The following is a 15,434-nucleotide window of genomic DNA, read 5'->3' on the forward strand; positions in this document are numbered from 1 at the left end:
TACTATCATGGGCTATAAAACTTTCTTGAGTCAATCCTCATATTATTCGTTAGCATTAAAACAATCACATATCATTGCTTAGATCTTGCTGCGGATGAGTCTAAAATTCCCTCTGAAATGAGGTTTTGAAGTCCCTAGATGCTAAAGCATCAGTCAATTGATAACACATTTCCATAACCTCGTAATAATCGTAATTGATCCTTATAGTTAGTTTTTACGATAAAATCTTCTTGATTCATATGTCATAACTTGAATTACTCGTTCTCCCTAGAGCTAGTTAATTCATTGCCCATGCAAGGGAAAAAGTACTATCATGTACTGCTCCAAACCCACCTATAACAACATCTTGTTATCAACTCAACTTTATTACCAATCTATCCCTTATGCCAATGGTGATATTGGAAGATCCAACTTACTTACTTTTGTGCATATACACTTTTGTCTACCTCGAGTTGGATTAATTTCCTTTTTCAATCAAATTGATGGTCTTGCTAGTTCATGTTTCGAACTTGCACACTACGTCAAAATCTCTTAAATCTTACTAGTGCCCTCAATGGTTTACCTCTTAACTAATGAAATCTCAACATACCATGTCAATTGTTCTTGAACATCTACTGTTACTAGTAACTCCATTTTAACTTATCCCTTCTCAAACTTTTCTTTTGGTAACAGATTCTTGTGTTAAAAAAAGTTCCACACCGATCACTTATGTAATCTAATCTTTCCATCCAACTCATATTCTCCTAAAGTTCCACATGATAATGAGATATTTTTCTTTTACACCGAAAAAAATTCTTTGTAACCCCTCATATCATACCTCCAAACCATACTTAACTGGGAGTTTTGAACACATTAAATTCCTTTCTATTTCCAAAAGAGTAAACTTTCTTGAATACTTTTTTTTTCCACTTTCCAAGTAGAACATAATCTCTTTACCAAAGTATATTTACTTAACTCCTCCATAAGTCTTATCTCTCTCACTAAGAATTTTCATCTTGTAGAATTCTCCTTTGCCAATTTTCATGCTTTTAAACTCCAAAAGACTTTCGTTTGTTCAAATTTGTCTAACTTTGATCTCCTCATCACAATAAGGCTATGGATTTAATTAATCTAGGTACTTTAAAATAATCCTTCAACCCAAACAAATAACACTTTACTTTATCCCCTTTAAGTCTAAACACATGTCCAACTATTTTGGCTTCCTTTAATGACATCAACTTAGCTAGATATTCCGAAAGAATCCTTCATATCACTACATATACTTTACCTAGTCCATCAAGTCGTAGTATTACCAAAGTGATCATGACTTATTAATCCTTTCCAAAATTCTTCTCAAAATGTTTGGTTTTAATATTTCAGAACCTTTAATAAATCCATAGTCTCTTCTTTTTCTTCTTCTTCTTATCCATAAAACAACTTTTAACCTTATACTTTAGTATGTGACCTATGAAGAACATTATTTCTACTAACACCAATTGCACTACTCAACAAAGCATCATAACACTAATCCTTAATGTATTCTTATCTAGACAATATTAATCCTTGGCTTGAACATTTAAATACCTTTATTCCTAATTCTATTTGCGCAATACCAAATTTGTCGATAGTTAAAGAAAAAAAATGTTTGATTTGCCTATTAATGGATTTAAATTTTTTTTAACTATCGCACTCAACAAAATATATATGTATATATATTAATTTGTATAAGTATGTTATTCTTAGTAAAATAATAATTTAAGACGATTTAGTAATCATTTCATTTTTTTTTTGTTTTTAAAAATTAAATCTATTCCTTCCTCATTTCTTATCTTGATTTGCATATTTAGTTTAATTTTGAGCCAAATTCCGAAAATAAAATAATTTTTTAAAACCATTTTTTTAGTTTTCAAAATTTGGTTTCGTTTTTTAAACAATTAGTAAAAAGTAAATGACAAAGGAAGAAATTTAGAGGGAGAATTAGTGTCTATAAGCTTAATTTTCAAAAATAAAATGATTATCAAATGGGGTATTTCTAATATATTTTTTTGTCAACAAAATTAATACCAATTGAGATATGATTAAAAGATGTAGGACTGCTTGGTATTTTTTAACTTTATATTATAAATACATAAAAACATTACATCATATTTATAATTAAACAGAAAAAAAATGACAAAAATGCACCAGCCGCATATGATATACTCATTATGTCGATAAGAAAGAATAAATATAAGCAAAAATTCTTTTTAAAATAAAAAATAAGGAGGAATTATACTCCTTCCAGAAGTTAACACGACAGATATTTAATTTGATAAGCCTCTTTCCAAATTGCAATATAAAGTATTTGGCGCAACCTCCCTCATCTTTATACAATTTATCTAATTTATCTAAATGTCCAATTATAAGTTGTTATATGGATATTTTTTTTTTCCGTAATCAAAGGACATGAGTAGAAATGGGTGTAATATGAATTTGCATACAAATATTACTCAATAATAAAAACATTATTCTCTCTTTAGTATCAAGCAAATATATATAATATATATATGAGTGGAAATCCACCCAAAATATTGCATCTTGATAAGTATTCTAATAATGGATGGTACCAACTGGGGAAGTTGTTAGCGAACACAAGTTTTAATTATTTATGAAAACGTGAAAGCAAACGTTGATATATATCAAGGCTTTGAGCATAGGTCATCTTCATGCTAGTTAATAACTTCTAAAAATTTTAAATTTGAATTTCTACTCGTCCATTATTATTATTATTTTTCAGAATAGGTGATATTATTATACAATACCAAGGAGATTTCATAGCCCAGGATCAAGACATCAAAGCAACAAAGACAGAGCAAACAAACCAAAACAAAGCCCACAAGATATGACCATAACAAAACCAACACATAAAAATAAAGTTGCAAACTACTAGGGAGAAAGAAAATCCCACAAATCAAACACACTAGATAAGACCAAGAAGGTCAACCCGCCAGGAAGTAGCACGAGCACAAACCGTAGAGATCATAAGGTGAACCAGAGCTGACACCGATCTCGGTCGACCTCCATGCAGCAGTCGATTACGCTCTTGCTAGATGTAATATATGGAAGCACACCAGAAAACACGGAACAACTTACTACGTACCCCTTACCTGACCCCACTTGGCATAACCAACTCAGTTCTACATCCCAATCCGCCACCCGATGCGACGAACCCAATTGACGCAACACCCCAGACTACACCTCTCGCCCAAACCTACACTAAAAAAATAAATGATCTCGCAACTTCACACCTCCCCCACACAGAAGACAACTCCTCAACTAATCCCGCGTACCCAACCTGTCCCCCACATACTACACACTCATCTATGATTTTTTTAGAATAGACGTTTGCAGCTTTTAATTCCAACATATATACCTTAACTAATTGAACAATAATACTCAAATTGATTCTCTGTTAAATGATGTGAATTTAATAAGTTTTTATACAATAATCCCATCTTTAGTATTTCACATCAATTATTCATGATACAAATGATAATTATATAAATGTCTTTTTTGTGTAGGTGATAGATACGACTTTGTTAGACAATTCATATCTTTTTTTAAAAAATTAAGAAACTAAAGAATAGAGAGATGATGAATATGTGCATTTGAAAATCTCAACTAGATTGACATATCTATAACATCCTCATCTTATCCCAAATCAGCCTCATATTAATTTGTCGGATTTGACGTTAGAAGAATAAAGATTTAATATTTTTCTTTTCACGAAGTATTCATATACAGATTGTTTTTTCTTTTTTTGAAAAATAATAAACAGTAAACTTGCTATTTATCATACATCTCCAATTCTCATCAAAATTTTGTTATACGACACATTTTATGTACATATTTCCAGTGAAGTAATTTGCAAACTTGAGAAAATATATAATCAAAGATTTAAATCTATCCAAACCAACAATAATTAAATTTGCATGTACACCTAATCCCATGCATTTATTTTTATACATAGAAGAAAAAAAATTATTGGATGCAATTTGGACTGCATAATAGATGAGTGCAACAGGCCTACACCCAGATTTTTTTCCTACAAGAATTCCATGGAGGCAGCCATTGCAATTGCAAAGACATCATGATCTTCACAATGGCCCATCCCAGAATTATTGCACCCACAGTATTGATCATTATCCTTCTTCCACTTCCCAAATCTCCTCTTTTTTTCTATCTCCATTTCATTATGTGCTGATCTCACTCTCATCTCCACTCTCAATTTTGGTTGCTTCAACAAGAACCGGCCTTCTTCACAAACCAAACACACCCATTTCTCAATTTCAGAATTAGGTTGGTCGTTCCATATTGGGATCTCTGCCCTTCCAAGCAGTTGAGAACCCATAATTACTGATGTGGCGCCTATAAAAGGCAGTGTCTTGGCCTTCCTCAGCTCCAATATCACAGTTGCTTGCTTAAGGGAATCCTCATCTTTACCCCAACATTCCAGTGACAAGCATTCCTTCCAAGTGAAGTTTGATTTGGAAGTGATTTCTTTGGTGCTGAGGCGAATCCTCTTGTTGTTGTTGTTACCTGCAGAAATATAGTATCTAACGAACAGTGTCTTCGGAGATTTGAATTCTATGTTTTTGGCTTCTAAGATTCTGATTTCCAAGCTAAAACAAAAGAGCTTTTCTGTTCTATACATTTTCAGAAATGGAGAATATTAATGGGTTAGTTGTGATTGACTAACCAACATTCTCATATTTAAAGACAAATTTGGTCCTATAATAGTTTAGAGATAGTTAGAAATTAACCCTGTAATTTCAAAGTTAAAAGCTAAAATTTAGTTTTATAATCGGATAAAATTTCATAAATAATTTTGGAATGTTATCTGATGCTTTCAACGATCTACGTTGTATTTATATTTGTCATGTTTTATGTTATTTACGTATTTAATCTTAAGATTAGAGAAGTGTGCTATATACAAACTTCTTTAACTCTAGAGATGCATGATCTATAATCTGAATTATTTTTTCTAATAGTAAATTACTCTCTTCTAATGAACATATAACTAACATACTGTAATGAACTACATAAATTTTTGTGTTTTATTTATTATATACACTTTTCTATTTATCTTTATTTATCAATATATTTCATAATAAATATAGTCCATATGATTTTATTAAATTTTTCTAAATAGTTAGAAACTATTGTAGGGACTATTAGAAAGGTTTTATTAAACTACCTAGAACTAAATCTAATTATTGTAAGTTATAGAAACTAAATTCTTAACTTTCATAAACAAAATTTACAAATTTAACGTCAATCAGAGAGAGCATATTATATAATATTGTATTATTGGAATTATAAGATGAAAGAGACAAGATTTATGGTTGGTTTTGAATGAAGAAGCCCTTGGGATTAATGAAGGGCTGGATTTTAGAAAACGGCTCAGTCAATTTGCAACAATGGGGATGGTGGCCGGTTGGTGGGTTACTCGTGTCCAATACATCGTATCACACTCCAATACAAATCATACGAAAATCTCCTCTTTTCTTTTTCTTTAAGACTTTAATATATTGAGAAATGAAGTCTGATATAGGAATTGTATCGGATGTTCCATTAGTACATTATTATTATTATTTTTTATTAGAGGAATTATTTTTAGAATAGCCATGGATGAGACCACATACATATGATTTTCTTTTTACATTATTTTTAACTGAATACTTTTATTGGTTAGTCTTTCAAAATAAAAACTTTTAATTGGTTAGTCTTCCAAAAGAATAATCCGTTGACATGTTATCTTAATTAAGAATATCATGTGGAGTAGAATAAGTTATTCGTACACACAATCATGGTTTATTTTACTTTTTATTTATGTTGATATGAGAATGGTTTGATCATAATTAAATTAATTTGAAGTGGTGTGGAACTAAATCTAAATTAAAGTACTTAGTCTATATGTTAGATGAAATTTAAAAGAGGGAGAAACGCACTTGCTATGGATCGATTTGCACTTGCTTGAGAGGTAATGTTCCCCTTCTAAGTTCGTACGCTAGATTGGAACTTGGAGGGTTTTACTCCTATAACAATTTATATTTAATCACACCATTAATATTTAGGGAGGAAAATAGTATCTCCGATATGTCTATAATACCCCTACATAGACGACTTCATTAATAAAGGGCCATTCTGTTCAATGTTTTATAGATGTCTAGAAACAAAGTATATATATCTGGGAATAGGATGTTTGCACATAAGATGTTTGAGAATAAAAAATGACTGTGTTTGGTTATTTTTGAGAATGAGAATATAATGTTTGAGAATGTGTTATATTTTATGCAATTATAAAGTATAAAACTAATCAAAATTAATTTTTGTTTGTTAATTTATTTTTATTACATTAAGTGATTATATTAATTTTAAACCATTAAAATTTAATTAAATTTACTCATTCACACTCTAGCTTAATATATTTATTATCAATTAAATTTTTTATATTGCAAATTTATATTATCAATTTTTTATTAAAAAAATATTGGTAATTAATTACGATATCTATTTTCTTTCTTTTTTCTTATGTAGTTTGGTGAATTGAAGAGTTAATTAACTAATTATTTAATGTCAATTATAAGTCTTATATATACACAAAAGAAGTTGATATAAACTAATTGATTTTAAATCATCAATCAATATATTTTTATTTTTAAAAAATGACTATAATATAGATTAAAACTAGAAGTATAAGTGCGCAAGATTGTTAATCGAAAAAATTTAACTTATTTTATTATCAAATAATTAATTAATATTTTTTAAAGACTAATTAATAATTTTAATAAATAATTTATGATGTCATTACATATTACCAACAAAAAGAGAATTAAGGAAATAAAATTATGGTATTTTTTTTTAAAAAAAGATTATGGTTTTTATACTCATTCATAATAATAGAATAAATGATTATATTAGCATTATTATTAATAAAATTAATTATATATGTGAATTGTAAATTTAGTTTCAACATATTTACAAAATTAAATAAATCAAACAATATCAAGAAAGAAGTAAACAAATAAAATAAAAAGATAAAAAGTAAGAGAGAAAAAACTATTAGAAATGAAGAAAACCTACCTATTTGGGTGGTTATGAACAACAAAATATAATTTTCCATTCCCACCTCTTATTCGTATGTACCAAACTAGCCATAAGGGGCTTGATATCCAGATGACCTAGGAAGTGCAATCCTTTGTTCAAACATATTTGGTGTTATTCTGTGGCACACCTTTGGTTGAAGCATAATAGTATATGGTTTAATGAGCTCTCTAAGATTTATTTTGGTCTCTTGGAAGTTATCATCATCAATGTTACGTCTTGGAACTCTGAATATAAGTTTTTTTTTAAGTACAATATTTCTATTGCACTATAAATTTGAGAATTTTCTTCTCACTCTCCTAGTATGTTTCTTGAAGTATTTTTTTGCCCAAAAAAGAAAGAAAACATATATCAAACAGTGTAAATATACTCTAGATATAAGCAATAATAACTAATTAATAAATTGAGATATAGGATGGATGGAAAATGCATACTAATTGTTACAAAATTTTATATGCCTTTTCTTGAATAGAATATTTTATTAAGAACTAAAACATATTCCAATAAATGAGAGAGCACAACCAAAAGACAAAAGAGGTTGAATAACTCTACCAACTAAAGGAATTTTAGAACAAATAAAGACAATACAAGATTTCATGTGCCTTAAACTATGTTCTTTTATTTTTCCCAAATATTCTTCTTGTTACAACAATTATATATGCCTTTTCTTTTCCTATACCCTAACAAACATATAACAAGAAACATCTCCAAAAGTAATCAACAAATTAGACACGCTCTAAATTCATAATTCCCCAATAAAAAAAACCCATAATTAAAAAAAAAAAAAAAAAGAGTTGCTACAAGAATTCCATGGCAGCAGCAAGGGCAAAGAGCTCATAATCCTCACAAAAATCTCCCACTTTGGATGATTCACAGCATCCACACTCATCCTGCCACTTCCTAAATCTCTTCATCTTCTTGTTCATCTCCATTTCTTCTGGAACTCTCACTCTCATCCCCACTTTCAATTTAGGTTGTTTAACAGTCCCATTATTAGCCGAAACCAACGACACCCATCTTTCAATTCCCATGTTTGCGGATTCAAATACCTCACTCCAAGGGATCTCAGCCCTACCCAAAAGTCGAGATGATGACCCGAAAACAGGTCGGGATTTAGCCTGCCGGAGCTCGAAGACGATGGTTGATTGTTGGAGGGAGTGGATGGAGTCTTGTGAACCCAAACACTCCAAAGAGAAAGATTGGTTCCATGTGAAGTCGGAGACGGAAGAGATTTGTGTTGTGTTGAGACGAATCCTTTTGTTGTTGTCTGTAGAAAGATAGTATCTCACGAAGAGATTCTTTGGAGATGTGAATTCTATGTTTTTGGCTTCTAGGATTCTGATTTCACAGTTGAAGGAAGAAAGTTTTTGACTGGCGCCCATTATCGATGAAGAAAGTTTAATTAGTGTGGTGGAGAAGGATTGGGGACTTATAAACATATTTATAAAGGAAAGTTTAGTGCGTTTTTTGGAGGAAGCTACTTCCCTATTATTTCATGTATATTTATTATATTATATGAGTAAAAATGTGTCCACTCAATCTTTTGTAATATATAAGATATAGTAGAAAAGATTTGTTTTGATATATCCCTTGATTATATAGCTTCATCATCCTAGATAACGACACTTAGCCGACCTTTTTTTCCCTCTTCCAATTACATAAAAGAGTTTGTGTATTTCTTTTTAAATTAATGTGTCTTTTTTCTATTTTTTTTTCTAGTGGGTTATTGTGCCAATGTTCTAAGGCTTTTCGCATTTGGGTTCAATTTGTATTCACCTTTTAGCACATAGGTTTTCGTTTTTTTTTTAAAAATAATTAATTAGAACATTTAAGGCGGATTTGATGGTTACTTTGATTTCTAAAAATTGTAATTGTTTTTTCATGAGGTCGGACATCTTTTTTAACAAGAAATGAAACGATAAAAGAGATCAAGAGATGTAACTTGATATCTCAACTACGTTGATTATCCACAAAACCCTCATAATACCACATGATTGGTTTTTTTTTTTTTTTGGTTTTTAATTTTTGAAAAGAAAAATTATTATAAATAGAAACATTTCAAAAATTTTTATACTTCATAACAAAAAGTTTCAAAAGTGTAAATATTTTTAAATATTTTTTAATTAAAAAGACCACAATTGAAAATCTATTTTTAGTTTTTAGTTTTTAAAAAGGACTCTTGCATATTTATCCTAACAAATTTAACAAATTAGACTTGCAACACAACTTTTACTTTTACAAACATGTCAAAATCCCAGCCCAACCAACAGTTCAAAACGTAAAAGACGTGTTTGCCCTCACATATCAACTTCACCTTCCTACATTTTAGGGTTTCACTTTTTCAAATTAATTTATTCACTTTTCACCTTTTAGTTTCTCAATCACCACTCCAACTTCCCTTACTTCGTTCAATTCCCTTACTCAAGAAACTGTTGATCGCTGTTCATCGTTCGTTCATCTTTCGGTGAACATTTCTTTTCCCTTGCTCAAGCTTTCATCTTTCTGTCGTCCATTCGTTTTCTTCACTCATCACTGTTTTAATACATTTCGATCAATGACAAGGTATTTCATACTTGTCATTGATTGATTTTTTTTATTTTCTAAATTTTCTATTATTTTTTTCTTGTCGATTACTTTTTTTCCTTTTAACTTGTTGACAATAATCGGTTGTTTTCTTGTTAAATATAGACAAAACAAGAGAAAGATTGTAACTAAAAATAACAAAGAAGAACATAAACATTGAAAAATGTGAAAGTTCAAAAAGTAGAAAAAAAAAAAAAGAAACGAAGACACTATCGAATAACGAGGTAAGTACTGTATTGATACACTTAATCCACTGGATACATTTTATATGTTTGACACACTTGATGTAATGCTGATAAACTTGGTGTAATTCACTTATACAGTCGATGGATTTGATACACTTAATATACTTAATACACTTAATATACTTCACTAATACACTTGATACGTTTTATATGTTTGATACACTTGATGTAATGATGATACACTTGGTATGCTTCAATGATATACTTGATACACTTGATATCCTATTGATATATTTAATATACTTCACCGATACACTTGATACATTTTATATGTTTGATACACTTGATGTAATACTGATACACTTGGTTTGCTTCATTGATACACTCTATGGATTTAATAGCCTTGATACACTTGATATCCTATTGATACACTTAATATATTTTACTGTTACACTTGATACGTTTTATATGTTTGATACACTTGACATACTGCTCATACACTTGATATAGTTTTCCGATACAATTTTCCTTCATATACTTCACTGATACACTCAATTGATTTAGTATACTAAAGTCGATTGTACTGATAGACTTAATATACTTAATAGATACACTTCACTTGATTGATTTGATATACTTGATGAATTTGATACTGCTATTATATTTGATACAATTGATACATTTTATGTACTTGATATACTTGATTGATAATGAATTTATTTGTATTCATGATAAATTTGACTAATTCAATTGTCTTCAATTTACTTAAATAGGAAATGTTTTATCGAACCTTAGGAAACAAGGTCATTATCACACAAAGTTAAAATATTATAATCAATTGTTGAAAATTGACTGAAAAACAAATGGAAATGTTTAGTAATGGTCCATTTAAGCATTTTCTTGATATTCAAATCAAAAGGGGTTCTGGACAATTATTAGTTCACCGGATTGGAAAATTGTCTGATAAATCCATTAATGAGACTTTGATTTTCAATCTATAGGACAATATTATAAAATTTGGACTAAGACAGTTTTATTTAATATCTGGACTAAATTTTCAGTCATTCCTTCAATTCACAACTACAGATATCCAAGATGAATTGAATAGTGGTTTGAAAACTGTTTTTTTAGTGGTATTAAAAATTTAGACAAGAACAAAGTTATTGCAACATTTACAATAGAAGTACTGAAAGGTTTTTTTTTATTATAACAGTTTCCTATTTTTAGCTTTCTGTTTCCACTTTACTGAATTGTAGTAAGAGTGTGTTGCTATTTTTTCTCCTTTATTTTTGTGGATGTAGTTTAGCTACTATTTAAGCTTAGCAGCATTATCAATAAAATACAATTTGTTGTGCAATTCTTTTTTATTCTCAACATTCTGGTATCAGAGCCAAGGTGGTTTTGATTTTTCAAAGCAACAGTCTTTGAAACTTTGCAACAAAATGACTACGGAAGGAAATAAGAATGAAGGAAGTTTTGTACAGCCGGCAATTCCACGTTTCGATGGTCATTATGATCATTGGAGCATGTTGATGGAAAACTTCCTTCGATCCAAGGAATACTGGGAGTTGGTCGAACCTGGATATGTTGAATCAGTTAGCGAATTGTTGCAAACAGAAGCCCAACGAATGAAAAATGATGAGATGAAGCGGAAAGACTTGAAAGTAAAGAATTATCTCTTTCAAGCTATTGATCGTACAGTTTTAGAAACCATTCTCAAGAAGAACACTTCTAAAGAAATATGGAATGCAATGAAGAAAAAGTTTGAAGGCAATACAAGGGTCAAGAGGTCTCATCTACAAGCTCTTCGTAGAGACTTTGAAATTCTTGAGATGAAGTCTGGTGAAGGAGTGACAGAATACTTCTTCAGAGTTATGACGGTGGAAAATAAGATGCAGATTTATGGAGAAGATATGCAAGATGTGAAAGTGGTCGAAAAAATTCTACGCTCTTTAACAGAAAAGTTTAACTATATCATTTGTTCTATTGAAGAGTCAAAGGATATCGATACTCTCACTATTGATGAGTTGCAAAGTTCTTTGATAGTACATGAACAAAAGTTTCAGCGACGAAGCGGAGAGGAGCAAGCCTTGAAGGTGACGAATGATGAAGGAAGAGGTCGAGGTTGAGGCAGCTACAGAGGAAGAGGAAGAGGAAGGGGTCGAGAAAATTTCAACAAAGCAAATGTGTAGTGTTACCGATGCCAAAAACTTGGGCATTACCAATATGAGTGTCCTGAAAATAAAGAAGCAAACTATGCCGAAATCGATGAAGAAGAAGAAATGCTTCTAATGTCCTATGAGGAATTGCATAGAGTCAAAAGAGAAGATACATGGCTTCTTGATTCCGGGTGTTCTAATCATATGTGTGGTGATCGATCCATGTTTAGTGAGCTCAATGAAGATTTCCGACATTCAGTGAAGTTGGGAAACAACACTAAAATGGATGTGATGGGCAAAGGAAATGTGAAATTGTTTCTGAAGGGAGTTAATCATGTTGTTACTGAGGTATACTACATTCCAGAATTAAGTAACAATCTCTTGAGCATAGGACAATTGCAAGAAAAAGGTTTGATTATTTTGATCAAGGGAGGGGAATGCAAAATATTTCATCCAAAGAAAGGCTTAATTATTCAAACAAAAATGAGCAACAACAGGATGTTTATTTTGCTAACCCAAACTTCTTCTCAAACACAAGTTGATCAGTGCCTTCAAACAAAAGCTGAAGCTGAAAGTTTATCTCATCTTTGGCATCGACGATATGGACATTTGAGTTACAAAGGTTTGAGAACTCTATAGTGCAAAAACATGGTATATGGGCTTCCTCAATTTAGTGCCTCAAATGCTACATGCACTGATTGTATCAAAGGGAAACAACATCGAGATCCCTTTCCAAAGAGGAGCACTTAGAGAGCAACACAAAAGCTGAAACTTATTCATGCAGATATTTGTGGCCCAATCACCCCTACATCTAATAGCAACAAAAGGTACATTCTGTTGTTTATTGATGATTATAGCAGGAAAGCATGGGTATATTTTTTGGTAGAAAAGTCCGAATCTTTTAACTCTTTCAAATACTTTAAGTCCTTGGTTGAGAAAGAAGCTGAGTTGCCTATTAAGTGTTTACGCACCGATAGAGGAGGAGAATTTAATTCAGTTGAGTTCAATGATTTTTGCAAACAAAATGGGATCAAAAGGCAATTAACGACCATCTATACTCCGCAACAGAATGGTGTAGTGGAAAGGAAAAACAGAACGATAATGAACATGGTTCGTTCAATGCTATCGGAGAAAAATATACCCAAAACCTTTTGGCTGGAAGCAGTAAATTGGACCATCTATGTCTTAAATAGATGTCCTACCTTGGTGGTCAAAGATATCATACCAGAGGAGGCTTGGAGTGGGATAAAACCCTCAGTAAATCATTTTCGGGTTTTTGGATGTGTAGCATATGCACATGTTTCAGATGCAAAAAGAACCAAATTAGACAATAAAAGCATTTCTTGTGTGTTATTGGGAGTTAGTGAGGAGTCAAAAGGTTACAGACTATATGATCCAGTCGGTGGAAAGGTTTTTGTGAGTAGAGATGTAATTTTTTAGGAAGAAAAACAATGGGATTGGGATGCAAAACAAATAGTAGCAGTACACTTAGATTTGGGTGATGGTGATGATGCAGATGCGGAAGAAAATGTGAGTGAAAATGAACTTGATAGTGATAGAGAAGATGGAGTTAGGGAGGAGGATCACATTTTTGGTGATGGTGGGCAAAATGTGAGGAATTTAAGGGAATCTCGTGAGAGGCGTCTTCCTACATGGATGGATGATTATATTAGTGGAGAAGGTCTTTCAGAGGATGAAGCTCATATGGCACTAGGGATATCAACTGATCCATTGTATTTTGAAGATGCTATACAAGATGGAAATTGGAGGCTGGCCATGGACAATGAAATCAGATCCATTGAGAAGAACAAAACGTGGACACTTGTTGAACTACCAATTGGAGCTAAAAGGATTGGAGTAAAGTGGGTCTACAAAACCAAATACAATGAGCACGGAAAAATTGATAAGTACAAGGCTCGATTGGTTGCTAAAGGCTACTCTCAACAATATGAAGTAGACTACACAGAAGTTTTTGCACCAGTGGCAATGATGGATACAGTAAGAATGATTATTGCTCTAGCTGCACAAAAGGATTGGAATATTTTTCAGCTTGATGTTAAGTCAGCTTTTCTCCATGGTGAGTTAACTGAAGATGTTTATGTAGAGCAACCAAAAGGGTATCAAAAGAAGGGTAATGAGCACTTAGTTTACAAATTGCACAAAGCTTTATATGGATTAAAACAAGCTCCACGTGCTTGGTTTAGTCGAATTGAAACACATTTCATCAATGAAGGATTTCAAAGGTGCGATAGCAAATAAACATTATTCACCAAGAGAAGTTTGGAAGGAAAAATTATCATTGTAAGTGTGTATGTTGATGATTTAATTTTTACTGGTGATGATGAAACTATGATGATTGACTTTAAAAATTCCATGTTGCGTGAATTTGATATGACCGATTTGGGAAAAATGCGATTCTTTCTTGGGATTGAGGTGTTACAACAGTCTTCTAGATTTTTTATATGTCAAAGAAAATATGCATTGGAGGTTTTGAAAAGGTTTGGCATGCTGGAAAGTAACTCTGTGAACATCCCAATTGTTCCTGGTTCCAAATTGAGTAAAGCTGGAAATGGGGTCCCTGTTGATGATACATATTACAAACAATTGGTGGGAAGTCTAATGTATCTTACTGCCACAAGACCCGATATGATGTTTGCTACTTGCCTTATAAGTAGATACATGGCAAAACCAATGGAAGATCATCTTTAAGCAGCTAAAAGAATACTTTGGTACTTAAAAGGGACTGTGAACTATGGAATTCATTACATAAAAGGAGGAAATGCTGGATTGTTGGCATATACAGATAGTGACTATGCTGGAGATTTGGAAGATCGAAAAAGTACATTTGGGTATGTATTTTTAATGAGTTCAGGTGCTGTTTCGTGGTGTTCAAAAAAACAACCTATTGTGACCTTATCAACTACAGAAGCTGAGTTTGTAGCTGCTGCAATTTGTGCTTGTCAAGGAGTTTGGGTGAGAAAATTTTTGAAGGAGTTGGGCCATCCAGATGAAAGTTGCATTACCATATTGTGTGACAATAGTTCAACCATCAAGCTGTCAAAAAATCCAGTTATGCACGGTCGAAGCAAGCATATTGATGTGAGGTTTCATTTTCTAAGAAATCTTATAAAAGATGGTGTAGCTGAATTGGTTCATTGTGGAAGCCAAGATCAAGTGGCAGACATTATGACCAAACCCTTAAAGTTAGAAGTTTTTCAGAAGCTTCGAAGGTTGCTGGAAGTATGTGAATTTTCAGAGGAAAACTAATTGCTTCTGAGCATTTAGTTTAAGGGAGGGAATGAAAGGTTTTTTGTTATAACAGTTTCCTATTTTTAGCTTTCTGTTTCCACTTTGCTGAATTGTAGTAAGAGTGAGTTGCTAT

The 15,434-nt window shown here is 31.5% G+C and overlaps 2 protein-coding genes across 2 annotated transcripts; both read right to left on the reverse strand.

The window, feature by feature from the left end:
- Positions 1-4,063: 4,063 nt before the first annotated feature.
- LOC120073497 (uncharacterized) lies at positions 4,064-4,672 on the reverse strand. Its single transcript, XM_039026340.1, has one exon. The coding sequence runs from the start codon at positions 4,670-4,672 to the stop codon at positions 4,064-4,066; it is 609 nt and encodes a 202-aa protein (XP_038882268.1).
- A 3,052-nt stretch (positions 4,673-7,724) lies between these two features.
- LOC120073498 (uncharacterized) lies at positions 7,725-8,589 on the reverse strand. Its single transcript, XM_039026341.2, has one exon. The coding sequence runs from the start codon at positions 8,562-8,564 to the stop codon at positions 7,923-7,925; it is 642 nt and encodes a 213-aa protein (XP_038882269.2). The 5' UTR covers positions 8,565-8,589; the 3' UTR covers positions 7,725-7,922.
- Positions 8,590-15,434: the final 6,845 nt, after the last annotated feature.

The sequence above is a fragment of the Benincasa hispida genome, chromosome 3 (genome assembly GCF_027475165.1).
Source record: "Benincasa hispida cultivar pf3 chromosome 3, pf3_genome.v1.1, whole genome shotgun sequence".
Lineage (NCBI taxonomy): Eukaryota > Viridiplantae > Streptophyta > Magnoliopsida > Cucurbitales > Cucurbitaceae > Benincasa > Benincasa hispida.

Coding starts and splice junctions, on each gene's coding strand:
- LOC120073498 (XM_039026341.2), bottom strand. CDS start 8,564: ATGTTTATAAGTCCCCAATCCTTCTCCACCACACTAATTAAACTTTCT.
- LOC120073497 (XM_039026340.1), bottom strand. CDS start 4,672: ATGTATAGAACAGAAAAGCTCTTTTGTTTTAGCTTGGAAATCAGAATC.